Source organism: Bombus vancouverensis, chromosome 3 (genome assembly GCF_051014615.1).
Source record: "Bombus vancouverensis nearcticus chromosome 3, iyBomVanc1_principal, whole genome shotgun sequence".
NCBI classification, from domain to species: domain Eukaryota; kingdom Metazoa; phylum Arthropoda; class Insecta; order Hymenoptera; family Apidae; genus Bombus; species Bombus vancouverensis.
Window position 1 is genome coordinate 17,136,696 of NC_134913.1, and position 20,821 is coordinate 17,157,516.

Consider the following 20,821-nt stretch of genomic DNA (forward strand, 5'->3'; position numbering starts at 1 on the left):
TAATATCTCGATACCAGGATGCTAGGTGGGGACAGGTTTCTCGGACGAGAGAGGAAAGCAGAAATGCAAGAGCGAGGGTTGGTCGAGGTGGCCAGAATGGACACCGGATGTGGGATATGCAGACGACGAGATGCGTGGGATTCCCCGTGTGATGCACGCGAGCGAGTTCTTCGTGTCTCGAGACCGGTAAGAGAGAAACGAAGCTACGACGAGGTGAGACTCTTTCTTGGTGTTCAGTTGCTGCACGTAGAAGTCTCGATGCTGCCTCGACAAATCGTCGATCGTACCGCAAACACTGCTCGGTGAACGGAATCTGTGTGCATGTAGAGAGAAGGGAATTGGAATCGCGGTTAAAAAGAAATCGTAGAAGCGTTGTTTTGTCAGATGATCACGGATCGACGTCTTGTACGATGAATTATCAAGACGCACATATATATATGGATTCTTAGCAATATCAGAATTGAAGTATCTCCGAAGATAAAAATATTTTTGCGCCAATGGGTTAACACATTTTTGTTGGGAATGTCAAACGGCATCGATTAATCGTTATTAAGAGGAAATCGTGGCAGTATACAGCGTTGTTTTGTTAGATGGTCACGAGTCGAGATCTTGTCCGGACGATTATCAAGACACACATGGTTTCTTAGCGATTTTGAAATTTAAGATACGTCGTTTCTTGCCACAGACGCGAGACATTTCGACGATGTAGAAACGATTATTTTCCTCTTTTTTTCTTTTTTTTTTCTTTGTTGGAATAAAAAATTCAGAGGAGAGAAATCGAGCCAAACATCGTGCATCACGAAATTAGTTTCAAAGGGTGAGGATAGCGATGAACAGTTAACGCGGCATTAGTCTAATCGTCGCTCTGTTCCGACACAGTCAGAGGGCAATACCTGTTGCGTTCGAAAGACGTCAGATTTACGTTGCCGGGTAGAAACTCGACGATGTAAATTGGTTTGCCCGCGGACGATTTCATGGGCGAGTTCCGCGATAGGGGAATCGTCGAATCGCATTTACACTCGATTACCGCACGGAAGAAATGAATTCGCGGCGATAGAACGTTAACGATTCGCCGTTCCTCCTCTTGATTCTCTCTCTGAACGAAAACCGTCTCTAATAAGAGATCCGCCTCGTTACTGAATCTAAACGGACATCTATCTTGCCTGGCTTCCTGTATTCCGACAGCGTACGTCGGCCATACGATCACGTAGTGTATGTACACCATCACGCGAAAGTATCCGGACAACACCTGGCTGCCTTCTACACAATGCAATGTAATAATTAAATTACAGATAAAAGCGTGTTATTACCGATGATAAGTGCCGTAATAGGTAATTTAAAGTTATGGTCTTCTAACTTTGTAAAAAGGTGATCGGAAAGTAACGTTTCTAGGTATTAAAACGTTGCTTGCCATGTGACACGTTATGTTAGTAGCATATTTTATTTCGTATTTCGATTATCGCGTCAACGGGATAGCGTAAGTTGTTCATTTTGAAATAACGTAAGATGATTCTAGGATTCCGTTTAATTTTATCCAGAATGTTCGATGATGTGTTTTTTGAAAATCCATGCAAACATAAAGATCATATAGGAAAGAAAGATTGGATTTTACAGAGTCTTCCTATCTGTAGTATCGATTTTTCGTTAGCACGTCCTTTTTATTAAATTCACAGAGTATCGCCAGAAACGCGACTATTACCATACTTGTCACGTCCTCAAAATAGAGAACGTTTCAACGGGACCTTTTTTTTATTGACCAGGCGTCGCCTACGACACGGTCTGATTGGCTAACGAGTTGGCTGACGCGGTAGATTTTTAATTGCTTTCATAAAGCTCGACTTGTTTCTTCGACGTTCGTTGTTCGCCATGTTTCAAGCTGGCCTTTTAGACGTTGAGAGGCGTCGGGGCGCACCTACACCTCTGCGTGATTGACTTTATTAGAGATTAGCGCGGCTGGTCTCGAGTGGGCCCGCATCTCGGTCGCGTTTAGAGCTTAAGGACTGGCAAGGACTCGGTCGAAGCGTGTCAAGGACGACCGCGAGAAAGCCACGAGAGAAGGAGAGACCTCTTTGCCTCGAACGATCAACCTGTTGTCCAATTATTGCCAGTTGCCGAGACGAACGTGTCCCTCGATTGCGCAATCGACGCCACGGCAGGTCATCGACTGATCTTTCAGCTTTGGATTAGTACATCGACGTTCGTTGATCTTTGTTGCGCGAGCAAATGTCGGAAAGTTTGGCACCACAGTTGGCGGAAATGTTTCTCAGAGCCTGTCGTTCAGATGATTTATCGAGACATCGATGGAGATTACGATGTTAATTAATATCGGTTGTAGTTCTTCGTGGGATCTCGCAGTATTAGGTCAGCTGAACAGAGACGGCGAATATCGTTCTGGGAAGATTGTTTAGCGAAACGACGAATGTAAAAGGCGTTGCCGAATGCTCGTAATCTTTCTGCTTATTTAGCAATATTTATTACGTTAGTTATATATTAAGGTTATATGTCTACGAGATCGTTCTGGCAAGATTATTTGGTAATCGTTAGGTGACGAATGCAAGAGACGTTGCTCTATCCTCGTCTTTCTGTATATTTCTATATTATACGAATTTTTCATTCCATGTTATTACTCGCATAAAACGCGATAAAATTTACGCGCAAAATAATTGCGGTAGTTTTCCAACGCGCTTTTGTCCAGATGCGAGATAGTATGGCGTGGGGGAGAGTCGACTGGCCGGAAGTCAATTGTGAACGTGCGACGGACGACAGGAAATCAGCGGACGCCCGGACGGAAAGCGGTTAAACAGAGCGTAGATTCGATGCGATCGATTCGACCGGACAAAAAGCACAGCGTCCACGGAGAGAAAGATACAGGATCTTTAGAATTATCTCGGTGGATAGATCGAACATAGAGGTGTGTTGTAGCCATAGCCACGAAGGAATTCGCGATTTTATTGGCTCGTTTCTTAGTGGAATCGCGATTCTAATCGTCCTCGATAAGCTAACTGGACTGTGAATCCGGACTGGCTCGTTCCCGGAACACCGATATACAATTTATGCATACTTTTCTCCTTTCTTGCGAAAGAAAGATCACGCTGTATTACCAGCGTTTGTTTCGTTTTCGTAATACCGAAATCGATCCGACATTTTCTTCGATGTTGATCGCCATATAAGAAGCACGTTACGAGGCAAAAGTTTTCCATCCTTTCTCGATCATATTGAAAATATTTGAACATTCGTGGTAAAAATCTTGCACCAGTGTACCGCGTGTACGTTTGATATATTTTTCAATTTCGCTGAACGCTCGGACGAGTGGATCGTGGTAGATGTTGCAGCAACATTCGTATTTTACCTTTGGCGTAATTGAATTCAGTATACTGAACCTTCGATCGGTACATAAGGCGAAATCCTTGGTACGTAATTGGTTAAACGGGTTCCAGGTCGATCACATCGAGAATTAAACATAATGTTATGCTAGATTTACTGCAGCGTGCACTAATTTGTAACAGACCTTAATTTTAGTACTCGTTGTAGTAAAACGCAGTACATGCCAATATCGAATGTGGCTACAAATTATCAGCGATATAACATCGTATTTGGTCCTTAATTGATGATACGATTACGCACTGCATACCATGGTAACGATACATAATAACAGCGTCAAAAACCAACGAAATCATAAATTCCCTTTGAACGCCTGTTATCATCCTATCCGAGGAATATCCAAGAATAGTTATTTCGTATCTTTCATTACAATGTTAATTTAATCAGTAAAACAACTTCTTATTAATCATACATATAATTAAACACACGAAAGATAAAATGCGAATTAAGAAACAGATAAATTTAAAGAATAATACAATCGGATTAGTATAATTTTGACTGTTAACCTTCTTCGTACGTACAACGCGCGTCACTTTATACGTTTCTCCAGCTATGAAGATCATCGATAGTCAATCGAAACATATTAAAAGATAACGACACAAATTGTATCTATAAACGATAAATATTTCAATCTTCGTCGAATCACAATGCTACGGAACGTTAGACAAAATCACCGAATGCTCCTCTAATTTACCCTATAACGTAAAGTTCGATGCGTTTCTCGACCGTGAGCAGAATAAACGCGTTGCCGTTCATTTATCTTGAGCGTAATTGCGCTCACGGCAGAGATCTCGCGGCGTAAATTAGTTTATCGTGGACAAGGTTTCTGTTAGACCCCATTTCACAGTGGAATTCCGCAGTGGCTCGCGCATGTTTAGGCATCGAGGCTTTTTGCCGGTGTCCGTGATCTTTTGTTTAGCCCATACAAGGGTACACCATAATTTTCTGCAAAGAAAGACGCGCTCACGGTTAGAACGCCAACACGGCGTTCCTCTTTCCGCGAGGAGCAGGGGAGAGAGCCGAGGGACTTTATTTCTCCATAAAGCCGAGTGAATTCTCGTTCTTGCTCGCGCAGGCCAGATGATCGCCTGGTTTCGTGATTGCCACGCACTGGAAAATGATCGTCAGTCACGGGAACGAAGACGTATCGCTCTTCTTACCGGTCCTGCGGACTCTTTTTCGTCCCTGTTCTTCGCGCGAGAGCTCCTTTACGGTTTGCTCCTTCGGTTTTACATGTCGAATATTTTAAAGATGTTTCGCGAATGTGAGGTAGAAGTGTCTTTTGTTTCTTTCTTCTCTATTTTTTTTCTTTTCTTTTAAATAGAAGTCTCGATTTTGACGTTAGAGTGAGCGACGACTAAAATACGAACCTTGTCGAGCGCACAAATCAAAACGAAATTGTACGTTGCGAAGGGGAAAAGAAATTTTTATCTATGGATTATATATCGCAGAAGAACATGGGAAATTATATGTAACCCACAAAGTTGATAAATCTGTAAGACTTTCGTGAGAAAGAATGTAAAATATGAAACTTGCACCAAGGAAATCGAAACGAAATTGTATAACGTAAGGAAAAGAACACGCTTTCATTCGTGTAATTACATTTTTACAAAAAAAAAGAAAAAGAAAAAGAACGAACATTCGAATGTTAGAAACTACACCATTATATTCTATATATAATTATGAAATTACGAAAGTAGAATCTTAAATGAGGAGACACTAACAATTTACGAAGAAGAAATTGCAAAGTGTAAATTGCTGTGAAATTAGCCTCCGTATGAAGTACTTCACGGCTACTTATCATATTTCTGCCCACCGTGCACTGGTATCTTGTATTATAAAATCTTCCACTCTTCCACAACCTTCAACGGTTACCTTCCACAACCAATTCCTAACTCGAGTAATAAAATCGATATCGTTATACATTAATCCATTGCGATTAGTTTTATTTTTTCACTAAACTTCACGGATTTCTAATCTATTCCAAAAAGATCTCGTATCTTATGATCGTAAACATTTTTAATCGATGCCATATTAAGATCAGCAGATCGACAAAGTTGTACTTGTCCTTTTTTTCTCTTTTTATTCCACTACCTTCGATTACCTTCGACTGGATGCACGGCTTGTTATTAAGCACGGGAAATCTGGGTCGTCGCGCATCATTCTAGGTGAAATTTCTTCAGCTGTCGAAGATCGCTCGATCGTCCCGAACATGTATACTTAATTCCACGACAAAGTTCTCGAGCGAGAGGAAAAACCGTTCGCTGATTCGCGTGGCTCGTTCCCTTCTCGGGATGCAACTTTCGTAACGAGCGAAAGTGACGCACGGTCGTTTTGTTTCCCCTCGATATATCGCGTCTTTTTTTTTCGAGATATTTGGAAAGCGCGGTGTAAAGCTATCGAAAACTGGCTTCCGTGCGTCAACGGAAGCGATTCCCGTGGAATAATGTAACGCGAAAGAGGTGCACGCGAGCTTCATTATCATATTTCCAAGGAAAACGATCCGTCGAAGTTGTTCCTTCGGGGAAAACATGGAAAATTATGCACTCGGTAACGAGTATGTGTTAAAACCTTGCTGTTTCTTTAAATATACGTTGTTTTAGACGTGTAATGAGAATATGATGAAGCCACAACGGAGGAGTTTACAAGGAATTAGGGTTATAACGAGCAATTTTTATTTAAAAAAAAAGAAGAAGTCAGGATGGATACATTGGAATATTACTGTTATAAAAGGGCTCTCTAATTACAAAGACGAATATACAAGAAAATGTCAGATTCTCGATCAGCTCATTCCGAGCACGATCTCTTCCTTTCCCTCCCGAGAAATTCCAATAAATAAATTCGATCTTCCAGACAACAGCTCTCGAATCGTACAGTCGAAAATTCCCAATCATCGCGCTTTTATCCGTTTAATCCTAGTTCCAGTCAAAAAGAACAAACATACGATCATTCTATATTTTCTGTGGGAAGAGAATTTTTAGTCGAAGTGGCTTTCGTCGATCGTTGAAATAAATATATCGCTATGAATCGAGGAAATACTACGAGAAACACGTGAAACACGTGAAACGTACGCTTGCTCCTGATGAATGACCGATTTTAGATTCCTCGAAGATATTGTACGTGCTCACGTGACTTTCCTTTCCATCTGAATGGCCGCCGTTTCTGTTTCTCTTCCTCTCTCTTGAACCCTTCGATCCAATCCTCTCCCTCCTTCACTGTTTCTCGTTCTTTCTATCCCTGGACGGTAGCCCCTAAATCTTCCTCTAAACATAATAATAGAGTTTGAAGAGGATCTGGCGTGCAGCCGCGGCGTTGTTGGAAAGTTTGATTAGCTCGCTGCATGGAGAAGCTCGTTCCATGGACGCGACGGGAGATTGCTTTTCGTGGTTGATATTCCGCTTATGTTTTCTCTGGAATGTCGACGTCGATGGACACCGCCGGAACTTTTTTAATAATTATCTCGTTTCATCCTCTCTCTCTCTCTCTCTCTCCCTCCCTCTCCCATTCGTTTCGAGGGTCGAAGTGTGGATATTATAGCGGTGTTGGTAGTGGTTGGGCGGAGAACTAGTCGAATAAGTTAGACAGTCAATGAGCTGTTATGTAAAACAGAATATGTATTTTTTTTTATGTATTTCCTTATTTTTATTTATCGAGGTTAAGTTTCGAGTGTCGTTGATATTACGATGGAGCTGGAGGGGGTTAGTCGGAAAACGTGAGCGATAAAATAGAAAATTGATAAAGTCGATACGTATAAAAGAAAGAAACGACATTGTATTTCGTTCGGTATATGTTTGTTTCTTCACGTACTCTATTGTTCGCGTTAGAAGATCGATGTGTAAATATATTATCAGAGCGGTGTCGAAGGGACGTAGAAGAAGAGGAACGAGTTAACAAGTTAACGAGACTGCTGCATAAAACGTAGCATAGATTTAGAAGTATATGTTTTTCGTTTATATTCGTCGAGGTTAAGTCTCGCTTTACAATGTCCAATCTGTGTCATCGATATTCATATTTCTTTGGTTCGCCAGTACATATTTCTCCGGTGTCCGCCTACAGCCGAGGAGTTCTGTAAGCGCGACGTGAAACTACGTAGAAAGTCTTTGTACTCGATAGAAATAATAACGACGTCAGAAGTTCAATGCAACGTGACGAAACGCATAATGCACGCGACGAAGTGTGACTTCTTTGGATTCATTCTGATCTCACCAACCATTGACTTTTCTTTCTCTGTACCGTCTCTGTACTATCTCTACACTGTTCATCGGGTGTCACTGCATTTATATCTATAAACATTTATAACTTCGATCCAGTGAACATTCTTTTTAGCCGACATAACGTAATACCAATAAGCCTGCTGGCTATTTGTAGAGCTAACGATAGCTACTAGTATCGATCAACGTCAAAACTAAACACGATCTATATTTATGTTGCAGGCAACGAGGAAGATTTCAAAATGCGGGTACCTGTTCGTCGCCCCGGGCTGGGATTTCTCGAATCCGCTGAATCGAACGAAGGTAAGAGAAACGAAACGAATTTTCCGCTTCACCGTTAAAACCTATCGTCGAAGAAGATTACGTTAACGTCACCATTTATCAAATTTTGCTACAGTATACGCGTTTTTTTTTTTTTTTTTTTTTGATAAAAGTTTCGAATAAAAAGATTAGGAAAATGATTGTTTGCGTCGGTTACGAATAATCTTGCGATAGTAAAAGAAGGCAGTAGGATTAGACTTTCTTCTGTTTGCTACTACACCTGATCAACCGTGTCTAAGGTGTTAACGAACAAATGGAAAGTGGAATTTCTCTAATATTTAATTTATGCGCCGCAAACGAATTCATCTCTAAATATTTGCTAGAAATTTATTTCTCTCATTGTATCAAATATTTTGCCCCGAAGAAATTCTTGAAAAATAAATAATTTCCAATCGACGAAGCGAACGACGCTCTCCAGTTACGATTAATAGATTTGCGATTCGAGGACATGTTCGAGGACACCGATTTCTCTCTTAGCGCCAAGCTACCGACAACGACGCGGAAAAGAAGAATCGCTGCGATAACGGAGTGGAAATTAATATACCCGTGGTTCTGTGTTGAACGGGAGCTCACGATCGGCATAAATCTCGGCGGTCTCGATGAAGGACTCGCGGCGGTGGCCGAGATCACCAGGCGCTCCGAGGACAGCGAAATCGGCGGTTCTCTTATCGATCTGGACGCGGCAAAAATTCGATACGAAGCGTTAAGAATCGTGCGTCGCTGTTCGCCGGAGAAAGTTTAGAAAGGAACGGCCGATTCGCAGTTCGCGGTCGTAAATATAAAACGAAGAAAAAACCGGACGATCGGTAACCAGCGGGAACTGTTTGTAATTCGTAGTCACGTACGTACGCGAGCAGTTACCGTAAAATGGGAAAAGGTACGTAGCACGTTGTTCGAGAACAGCTGCTTCCATCATTCTCTGCTATTTCTTAAAGTTTCGGTATAGCGTCTGGTGGAAGTGTTTGGACACTTATTTTATAGAAAACATTCGTACGTCGTTTTACAACATTCGTATGTCTGTGCGTTATAATAACAGGAATAGAATTGCAGCATGTAAAGAATAAAATCGATGAGAGTAAGCTTGCTACATCTTCTATTTGCAACGATAGAGTAAAATAGCAAATTTATATTGCGATGTGTTTTGTGATTTATTCGATGAAGATTTATTTTTTAAATTTTATTGTTAAAATTTTATCGAATCGCTACCTGATCGTTGGAGAATGTCAGAGTCATCAATGGTACTGTCGATCGTAATTATTATCCTTTGATATCGACCACTCGTATATTGATAGAAATTTTGATTCGGTGGTCGTGGCGAATCAAATAGCATTTGTTCGTTGAAGCGATATCGAGAATGGGAAGATGGAAATGGAAACGCGAAGAGAAGGCAATGGGATCGATCGTTTCAGCACTGTTACGAAGGATCCACAACGAGATCGAGCGCAGGGTTGCACGGTTATCCTCGCTTTCTCGATAATGAGAAAATTGTGCGGTTCGATCGATCTTGTAACACGATCTCGCGATCATAGACTGTCGATAACGCGCCACGTAGCTCGAGGCATCGAAACGGAAGTGATCGATGGCTCAGACGCGGCATTTCCGATCTCCAGCTCCGATCATTTTACCACGCTTCCGTAGCCTAAGCTTAAATACCGCGAGATCGACGCGTACAAAGGCGCTCAAGAGTCACCGATGTCCCAACGAGGGATAAAGATTTTCAATTAATCTCCAGAGATTATCACGGCTGAAATTTCATTGCAAATTTTCTAACGATACCATCAGGATGTTACTTGTAACCAATGCGAACCATAACTTTTCTCATCTATTCGTCTACGATCGTTCTCCGATTCTTTTATTGGCGATATAGTTTTTTTGTATAACTTTTTTATAGTTTCTAAGCTGTCTTGTTGTATCTGGTTTTGTATCCCGCCGCCAAAGATTATCGGTGAGATATCTCGCATTTTATACGTATCGACGAAGAGCGATCGTAACTCAATGACAAATGGGCAACGATAGAAACTGATTTAAAAATGTCATCGAGTATAATTGTTCGGAATTTTGACTGACTGTCCGTTTATGGCACGGACAGGCCCATTCCTTTCTTTAGGAAATTACGAATTGCATGTCCTCCCCGAGCTGTAAACCTAACGACTCCGAGGTCAGGTAAAAAACCGCTGGAAAGGACCAGCCGGAAGGGCACAATGGACAGAAGAAACCCAACGGCTGGTAGGGAAAATCAGCAACGTAGAAGGACGGTTTATCATCGGATATCGTACTGTACTGGTGAAATACTTCACTCTCAACAAGATCTTACCACCACCGTGCATCACATCACACGTTACGTTTACACAACTAGTTCAACACAGCGCTGGATTACTCTAACACTCGATATATTAAACCTCCTCCACCTCGAGCGTTAATTCATTCGAGGTACGCGATATCGACCGATCGGTTTGACCTGACCGGTTGCTCTTTAGTCGATAATTCGCAACAATAATTAACGAATATACGTTATCGAATCCATTATGTGTTGGTCGAAATTTCATTCTACGTACGTATCTATATTAAAAAGAAAGAAAAAAAAAGCAAGAAATAAGATTGAAAGAGAAATTTGGCTTTTCGAACTCGTCAGTCTTAACAGTCTTTTTGGAACAGTTTGTTAAATCGCAGGATCGTTTAGCCGGAGATGGCTATCGTACAACACGAATCGATTAGAAGCGTGTATATCGTTATTATAGTATACGTTTCGCGATTCGATCAGCGTCGAATGGATGCGTGAAGAGCGAGTTTAAACGATCGATTATCGAATTGTACGACGCGTCGTTGCGGAGCCCGTTGTCGAGAAACGCACGAATAGAAAGCGGTTTCATGGATGGCCGTGTTTGGCCTCGATCAACAAACTCTCCCTTGATTTTCTATGACAGCTGTGACTGCTCTTCCGCGAGTTTTTCGCCGTCCCGCGAATAATGGCAATTCTTCTTCCGGTTCGCAGTCATCGTTCACCTTGGCAGACGTTCTTCCATACAGAATATGACAGTATCTTGATCGCGGTGTCGCTTTCGTTATAATCATCGAATCTGTCGTTGTTTCGTTATTGTTTCGCTGTGCAAAAATTCTGATTTAAATTCTACAAGTTCGTAGATCTCTTCTTTCTTCTTCTCTCAGCAATTTTATCGTGGTTTATACATCTTTGTGTTTCGATCTTGTTCGTTGTTCAACGAAAGGAAAGACTTTCAATTTCTTTAAATAGCGAGATAACAAATTGAACAATATTTTTCCATAGTATGGAAACGAGGAATGTCTTATATTGACGATTTCTTCATATTTTTCACGATTATAGAAAAAGATGATTAGATAAAAAATGATACAGAATCAATAATTCTATGTTCGATAAAGACAAAATTATAAAATATGATAGAAGCAAAAAAGTGTAATACAACGATACGAACCATAGAAGTGTATCGACGTCACGAGAAAGATATGATTAGCGTTACATAATTACAATAAAAAATAGTTCCCCAGCGTTCGAATTATCTTTTCTACGTCATAAACGATCATATATCATCTCGAAAGCCAGGCATCTGATTCTAAGAGTTCGCGTTGTCTGTTCCCCAAATTACTCTCATTAGATGACCGCTATCGTTTCGTGTAATGAAAAGGATGCCTGTATATAATACATCCTCGACCTTCAGCCTCTGATTTATTCCCAATTCGCGCTTTAATCGAATCGAGCCTCTCAGAAGCTGAGCCGACGAACTCTGCTTTTTGCGAGTTTCTCAATTTTATTTTTCGGGTAACACGATTAATGCTCGTTCTTCGAGAAACGAACGATTTAGCAGTACGTTCGAGACTTCCTTTGTTGCAAACTTTTGACTTTTTAATTTGTAGAAAATTAAGAAGTGAAAAACCACGAGATAAAATACACGAAATGCACAAAAAACGAAATATAATTTCGCGAGCGGAACAGCTTATTCTTTTAGTTGCATTTATAAAAGTATAAATTCGCACAAACATTGAATAGCCTATTTATCGGAAAGAAATGACAGAAAACAGCAGCAAATTTTACGGTAGGTTAGAAACAATAACCTTACGAACGTTTTTCAATTTACGGAGTCGCGATCGGCGTTATCGTTCCGAACGATTCAATTATTTCTCTAATGGCTGTTCGATAGGAGTATGAAAATAAACGATTCAAGCTGAATAAAACAAACGTAGGCACCACCGATCGTTATACGGGCCGATAAACAGGGCATCATGGAATAACGAACAACCCGGAAGCTCGGTGGGAATCGGCGGCTCTGTGTATTGTCGTTCTCAATAGGTTGAAACTATCGTGGAAATTACATCGAGCGAGACGCGAGCCTGTAAATCTCGCTCGTTTCACCGCGAGACGTCGGAGAAAGTGAATAATTAGAAGGCGCCTTAAGGCCTTAAAGGCCTTTAAAGCCTAAACGACGAACGGTGCGTAACAACCGTCTTCTCTCGGTTCACAATCGTGACGAGACTCCTTAATTAAGTGGATCTTGCTAATTCATGCGTTTAGCGATGTTGATTTTCATCGAGTTTGTCCATTTTGTTTGCCTATACTATTGTTTCATTAGCATTACATTTTGGGAATATTCTGCGAATCGCGCGATACGGTTACGGAATTTTTTCCCAGCAGTTGTACTTTTAGATATGGAATTTGTTCTAGATTTGCCTGTTTGCTTAGAACTTTTTTCAGTTTGACGATTCTCTAGATAACGACGGACAATTAGAGCACCTTGATCGTTTTCTTCCAATCTGTACGTTCCTCTTGCGTACGTTATTGCTTTTATTCGATCTCCAATATTTTTCACGAGTTATATTCTCGGAATTTTTCGACAGCAATTCGAACATTTGGCTGTAAAATCTTTGTCGGAATTTTAAAGAATTCTCAGGTCAGACAATCGTACGATATTTTAATTAGAGAATGATAAACTTTCTTTCGAAGCTACCGACCGCGTCTCTCCTCGTCAATCTTTTATCCAAATTAAACGCCATCAATGACGCATTGATCGTCGACAAAGCACAAGAAACTCGACTAGTATTTAAGGCTGAGTGCGCATAAAACTGCGTAACTGGGAACAACGGTGCATTAATCGCGATAACGAATTTGTAGAGTCATCGAGCACATTATACCGCGTGCGTAATAAAGTAAACGAATATTGCAGTGGCCTCGGTATCGTAACGTATCCAACGATAAGAGACGCCGACTTCACCGATAACACGATCACAATGCCATGCCTTTTTCATCGTACGATTACAATTAAGAAAATAATCATTGTTTTTCGATCTTTCAGAACCGCGTTATTCAATATTATTTAACAGCACCGAACATATTCTTTTCTTCTATTTCCACGTTCCGACCGTACGAACATGTAATTTCGTCCCTCGTTGTATATCCTATCCGTCGTTTACCAACGATTAGTTGCATAACGATAATGACACAGCGTGTGCGTCGAAACGAAGCATAATACCTGCTAAATCAGCATGTCGACGTGTTGCGTATCGTATCGGTGGCCGTACACCACGGAACCGCCGACACGTGTCGATGTTTGTCAACCGATTTTCTGCTGGTTCTTCCCGTATCTGTTTCGACGATCGTTAAATAATAGCCGCAATCAGGATACAAGAACGCTGCTCGTGTTTCTTTTGGGAACGTTGCGTTATACTAAGTACACCGGCGTCATATTGCACAATCGTCGTCGTACGTACTCAAACACACGTAAACGTGTATAAATACAGAGACGCGTTCTATTGCGTAACCCTGGCATACCTCATTGTTAGCCTGGGCTCTTTGTAGCAGAGAAAACACGGTCTTATCAGGTGAAGAAAGAACGAGCGCTTTCCTTTTGTCGGTTGGCCTCATCCCACGCGGATTGCATACTTACCGCCATAACAGAATTTATGGTTTATCAAGCGTGCGTACCGCTAAGGACTGTGGCGATGCAACGGCCGCCTGTATCCGCTCTGATCGCGTATCATAATTCCATATTACGTTACTTGGAGATCTTTGTTTCGAATGAAATGCGTAGAAAGTTCCGAAAATGGTAAATCGGTAATCCCGTAGGATAATTGCATTATGATTGAGATCTTCGTGCAGGTTTAATGGACGATATTAAGAACAAATGGAATATACGCTCGTGACGCGTAAAGTTGTCTTTATGAACGTGGGTTGTATTTAATTCGATGAGTTTAACGATGCCGGACTTGGGCCAAATTGGCACATATTTAGGTCGCGTTATGTCTGACTCGCGCAGTCCTTAACTACTTAACTTTATATTACGCTTAACCTCGCTCGTATTTCACCTTTTCTCACAATTTCCTTTCAAAAACAGTTCGCAATTTGCTTTTATCGCTATACTTTCCTAACCAACGATCCACTTACATCGAAATTTCTGCCGAATCGAGTTCTCACTCGACAGTAATTTAAAAAAATCGAGCCAGTCAAGGTAGGATCGTAAAGGACGAAGCATGCGAATATTATGCAAATTTCGATTTGCGCGTGGCCAGTTAAAGAAGATCGCACGTCGTTAAGCCGAAGATCCATTAAGGCCAGTGACGCGGGACGAGCAAAGTCGAATCTAAAGCAAGTCTAGAACCGTTTCTGTTCAGGCTATTTCCGATCTGGGTTACACTTGCTGCGACTCTCGTTAAACTCGCTCGTCGAATCGTCCTTTTCCCTATTGTATCTCCGATAAGTTGTACGTTGTTCATCGGCGTGCAGAACGATCGTCGAAAGATCGAACCGACGAAATCGATCGAAACCGATCGCATGTTACGCCATGGCCCCGTTTAATTAGCCAATTAACGCGTGCACGTTGGCTTAATTCGTTCTCGCGAGCAGGACTGGCCTGGATCGAGCCGGGGAATTCGCGCACAAAGATATTTTCCCAGACGGTTCTGCGAGAAACGCCAGAAGAAATTGGCACACTCTAATGAACCTGCAATACGCGGGAAAAAAATCGAGGCCGAGCGTAAAATTCCTCGGGTAACGTTAATTTGCATCATAATGGACGCGCCTCGTGTCCCCTCACGATCGCAACCGGTCTCTTTCTCTCTCTCTTGAGCTTTCTTCGTATTCTTGCCCATTCTTTTCGTCCTCGCTCGCCAATTTTTCTTCCTCTATCTTTCTTCTTTCCTTTTCTTTATTTTTTCTTTTTTTCTTTTTCTTTTTCGTCTTCGAGGAAAAGCAAGTGGCACGTCTCTAATGGTATGCTTTCACTGCAAATGGGAGTCACAATAGAAGCGTGGCTCTACGTGGCTAATCATATTAATTCGTAGAAAATCCGGAGCATCGGCTATCTATGTCGCGTGGAAGTTTCGTTTTTTCCGAGCCAGCGATTCGAGGACGTCGCGTTCCACGCCTTCGTAAACGATGTGTTTTAAATTGGAGAAAGAGACGTGTACACGTTGCCTTTATGCCTCTATGGTATTTCAGTTTATACAGAATCTTGATCGTTCGAAAGGATGGGATAACGTTATACTCGTACGAAGGAAGATGGTTCATTTTCAGTTATTCCGTGAACATTAATATTAAACGAGAACAGAGACTTTTGAATAAAAGAAACTATCGTATTTATGAATCGGGCCAAGTAGATCGCGTCACTCGTAGGCCAATGGCCTTGGATGTTAGATTTATCGGGGCGTTGAAAATATTTGACAGAAAAATTCTTTCTTTAATGAAGATTGTTCTGTTATCATTGGTAGAAAATCTGTAGCGTCGACTATTCAAGTTGCAGAAGTTTCTTTTTTCTGAGCCAGTGATTTGAGAATGCCTTTGTGAACGACGTATATTAATTTAACGAAAGAAACATTTATACTTATGTTGGAAATTTCTAGACTTGTTAACCTGAATAGCAACACGGTCGTTATAATTCAAATGGAACTTTACGAGAGATTAAAATTCTGTAGGCAATTATACAACATAGTAAAATTATAAGCCAATCTACAAGAAATTAGAGTTACAAGCATCGTTAATAAAACGACAACGAATATTCATAAGACAAGCTTCGAATGAAAAAAGAGCCAGCAAAGTTATTCTTTTATCGTCCTTTTCCATGGCGCCCAAATTGCAGCGTAATCCCCGGATTAAAAAAAAAAAAAAAAGAAAGAAGAAAGAAATGAATCTCCTTCTCTGCCGCGTCGTTTCCAGTGAAATTGCTGGCATCATGTGAAATCGTTCTGTAATTCCACGGAAGATTATCCGGGGTATAAGGGCGGATCTTCGGAACCCGACCACTCGACCGTGCCCCCATCTCCGTATCAAAGAACTTTACGAGCTTTTAATTGAACAATATTGAATGAAGACGAGTCATCGTGGTCTTTCGCGAGTTCTTGTTAAACATTCCCGTGGATGGAACTCGTGCAACTTTCATCGCACGAGGCTTTAACGAGCGTATTTTTATCGCAACGACGAACAGGACGATCGCATTTTGTTACCGAGCACGGGCCATACGTGTGCAATCTGCGACGCAAGATCGTGAATTTGGTGTCTCCTCCCGTGAAAATTAATTTCTTTCTTTTGTACAAACGTTTATGCGTATCGGCGTTACGTAAGTTCCAGGCGAAAAGAAGAGAAAGAAGAGACAAGAGAGTGAAAGAAGAAAGGAGAAGGAAGGGATGATCTTGTGAAAATTATTGTTATTTTCTTAAAGATTTACACAGATTGAAAGCTCAGGATGGAAATGGAAGGAAGAAAGGGTAGGCGACGGAAGAAGGAGAAGGTAAAAGAATATAAAGGAAACAGCGAAGGGAAAAAGAAGAAATGGAGGTAATGTAAAGAAGGAAAACAGAAGAGGAAGAAGGGAAGGAAGCGAAAATTGGAATTAGACGGAGAAGGAAAAAGGAAGGGGAATAAAAATAACGAAGAAGGAGGGGATGAAGAAAAATATCCATACAGAGATATTTGCATCGACGATCTTATGCAACGGACTGTACATGTGAGCGCGGTTTAAGGCCCGCTGCTGCAAAATGCATTTGCTTACGGCTCGCTCACGTACGCCCGTATAAAACGGCGCATTATTCGCAAGTTATGCCCCGTATGCACGTCGCTGCTTCTTTTTTTTTTCTCCTCCACCCTTTGTGAGCTGCCTCTTAAAGCTTCAAGGCGGCCCTTCCTGCACGCGTCGTTCCTTTCTTCCCTCTCTTCGTTTCCTCGCTGTCCTCTTCTTTTTTCTTGCTTTTTTGCTTTCCTCTCTTCTTCCACCTCTTTCCTTTCGTCGCCGTTTTTTTTTTCTTTCTTTTTTCTCTCCCGTATTTTTACCTTCAGGTTCCCCGTCGTCGCCTCGGCGCCCAAGGGACGTGCGACACGTGCAAATGCGCCTTCATCCTCGTCTCCACCTACGCGTCCGCTAATCGATGCGTTCATTGTTTGTCGAATTACACCGTGGAGCGTTCGTTAGCTTTGACGAAACACCGATTAGTCAAAGATGCCGTGGAAGTCTCGCTGAGATCTTGCTGTTTTTGGAATTTCGATTTCGCAACGTGAGACGTTGCTGGATCGCGAGGAATGCCGAGTTTTAGGATCCTTCAGTGGGTTCGTTTACCTCGATGAAGAAGCAATTTGTTTGTAAATGTCGCGCAAGTCTCCAGGGAATCTTGCTTCCTCGTAATTCGTTCTTGGCAGTATGGAATATCGTAAGATCCTAAGCAACACCATGCTACAGAACCATAGTACCATACTTCCCATACAACTACACAGGTTCGTCTACTTTGACGAAACGTTGATCGATTCAAGGAGCCAGAGAAATCTCGGTCTTCTGCAATCCACGCTTCGCAACAGAGAACATTACGAGATTCCTCGGAACGCAAATACTCGTTTGAGAAACGTCGATCCGCCGCTCTAGAATCGATCTAGATCCCTCTTCGAGTTTTCCTTCGAACGGCCCAGGAAAAGCCATCGAATCTAACCTGTTTTCACTGAATTTTCCTTAAGAAGCAGCCTGTGCTTCTCCATTTGGCAAGCGTTCGTCCGTGCCTCCGTTTCGCTTTCCATCGTCGGAAGACTCTGAGATCGGCTGGCTCGTGGAAACATTCGCCTTGGTCACTCTGCAAACTAGTAACTCGCCGTTTGATAAATGGCGACGCGGTGAGAAACGAAAATTACCAGCTAGCCAGTCCGTAAGAGCAGGTTCGCGAGATTCGACGACGAAATTCGAACGAGCACGTACGAAACGATAAGTGAGCCATTGGTGGCTCGACGCGAGAGGAATTCTCGTGGTCGCAGAAGTCCGACGAAGGCGTTGTTGAGGTCAGACGGTGAAACAAAAGGTCCGGCACGGTTGCTCGTGCTAAGCTAATTATCGATAAGGCAATCAATCTCTGGAACGCTGCACGGCTCTCTGGTAATGCCAACCTCCCGGCCACGAGAGAAAGCAGTTTCGATTGGGACCCGAGGTGCCGATTGTTGTTCCGCGCTGTGTTCGCCCGTGTTACCTATGCGATCGCGATTTCGAGGAAATGCCACTCGAACGGTTGTTCGCTCGTTGTTTCGGTTAAAACACTTTGACTGCCACGCCGAAATCACATGTTTCGCTCAGGATGCCACGGTGTTTTAACACGGTGCACCGTTAGATGCAACATTTGTTCTCGTTCTTTTTTTTTATCGATGTTCTAATAAAAATGTTTAATCGTTCAATAGGAGTACTTTTTATCTCAAAGTATGTTTTATTTATCGGTTATATTCAAAATGCCCTAACTGTCAATTTTCATTCAATTTTTACAATCGTAAGAAGTTCAATCGCTCTGGTTGATCACCAATGACCACCGTGGCGTCACAGGAGAAACCTGTCTTTTATGAACAACGTGGCAGTCAAAGTATTAATCGACCGACCCGATTAACGATAGTATCACCGGTGATCGGTGTATAGGTTTTGAAAGAGGATTTCAACTGTTCGTACGTGGTACACGGATGCATCGATTGTTCGTACGTACGTAGAGTTAAATCCGAAGGAAGATGATTAATTTCAAGGAAACTAGATTTGTTGCGCGGCTGTCTTGTCGTCGCGTCGATTAATAGAAGGTTTAGTGGAAACTATTGGGTTTTGGGAAACTACTGTCATTATCATCTAATGACAAAATTCGCAATCGCTTAGTTGGCAACCCAAAATTGTATAAAAAAGGTTCGCATCGATCTCTTTAACGATTGTCTTTAGAGTCGATCGAAGAAATAATACACGTTCTCCGAAGTAGGATTTTACGCGAGATTCGTGGAAGTCGGGATAATTGGCGAGGGCCTCGGTTCATTGTCTCCTGGGTAACTCGATATTTTCACGTTCGATAGCGGGGTATAGAGTAGTGGTACGCAAGGGTTTCAGGTAAACGACTGCCGCGAGCCGTGTACGCCATTGTTTTATCCAATCAGTGAAGGGTTAACAGAGCTTTGCCACGACGTACGATTTGTAATTCCGTGATAGAATCGATTAGTTTTTGCGATACTTAGAAATTAGGTCGATCCACTTTTCCTCCGATATATTGAAATTTCACGATAATAAGATTATAACGATGATTCGAATGCAATGAGAAACTTTGGGGGATACAACGGAGAAACTTGTGTTCCATTGTGTCGAAAAGCGTAAAGAAAAGTGCGAAAGAGATTAAACTATAATCGAAAGATTTATATTCGTTACCGTATAACCTAAAATCACGCAAATACGACTGGATAATTGTGGAATACTTGGAATATCCCTAGTGTAACGCGTTCTTCGAAACATGAATTTTACGATCGTGATTTTGCAGGTATTTTTAAACGACCGATAGGTCGAATCAACGCGATTAACGAGGTATCGTTTAATTCGCGACACCGTAGGGACTCCACTTTTTATTTCGTCGCGTTTGCGCCGCGAACAGACGGATAAATCAAGTGCTCGACATGCGATTCATTTGGATTTCTGTCAGGTTCTGTACTCTGGTTATTATTCCGATCGACGTAATTTCATGCGACCTTAGGCGCTTACAAAATGATCGCCTTAATTTCAGGTACTGGATATCGCGTGCGTGCTTGTGTCTATCCAAATTGTGAAAAGTTTGGAGAAAAGGAAATGCGTGTAAATTATCTTTTTATCTTGACATTCCAGGGGACAACGTTTTTACGCTTAACAATTTTAAAAACTTTGTAACTTTTGAATTTTAGAAATTTAGAGCTTTGAAACTCAAAACTCTCGAACCTTTCCGATAAAAAAGAGATAACACGGAAGTTAAACGTATCGTTCACTCAGAAAACAAAGTTCTATTAGGTTGTGCGGAAAGTTTCTTTCGTTTTATAAGGAAATAATAGACGCACAATGATTTTTGTTTTATATTAGTTCATCGAACTATTCACGAACGTAATAATAGAAATAGAACGAAATGGATCACATCTGATTCAATAAAATAATATAAAACAGAAATTGTTGTCCATCTGTTATCACTTTATGAAACCGAAGAAACTTTTCGGACAATCTAATAATTTTAACTTTCGAGGATTTTCGCGCTCTTAAACCAAAGATCTTACAATTTTAACCGGTGCTTTCGTTCGATCGCAGTTCTTTGGTTGTCGGAACAAATCGCGACAGAGTACGTAATTATCGGGGCAACGATCCGCGGAAAGTGAAAATGTCGTGCCGGGGCTGCGTTTCAGCCAATTACGAGGACTTTATTCATCTGCGTGGCTTCGTCGTGCACGGCGGGATTATTCGAGTCACCGTGGATTCCCTTGGAATCGGCATTGCATTTCCAAGCGATCCATTCAGGTAACGGCTGATACGCGGTCAGAATATTTCGTCCACTCGACTGTAACATTGTCGATCGAAACTCGCGTGATTAAGAGAATTCTGCTCTTCGGGTACTTCCTAGTGAATCCACCTGACAGAATGTCAGAGTCTGATAAGTTGCGGAACGAGTTGAAG

General features: G+C 41.7%; 1 protein-coding gene across 4 annotated transcripts in view; it reads left to right on the forward strand.

Moving 5' to 3' along the window:
* The window catches only part of osp (myosin phosphatase Rho interacting protein outspread), a 213,106-nt gene that overhangs the window by 54,936 nt on the left and 137,349 nt on the right, over positions 1-20,821 (forward strand). For all 4 annotated transcript variants that reach the window (XM_033328207.2, XM_076628023.1, XM_076628025.1 and 1 more), the window contains exon 2: positions 7,815-7,895. In XM_033328207.2, the coding sequence (XP_033184098.1) occupies positions 7,815-7,895 (81 nt within the window). The remainder of the gene's footprint in view (positions 1-7,814; positions 7,896-20,821) is intronic.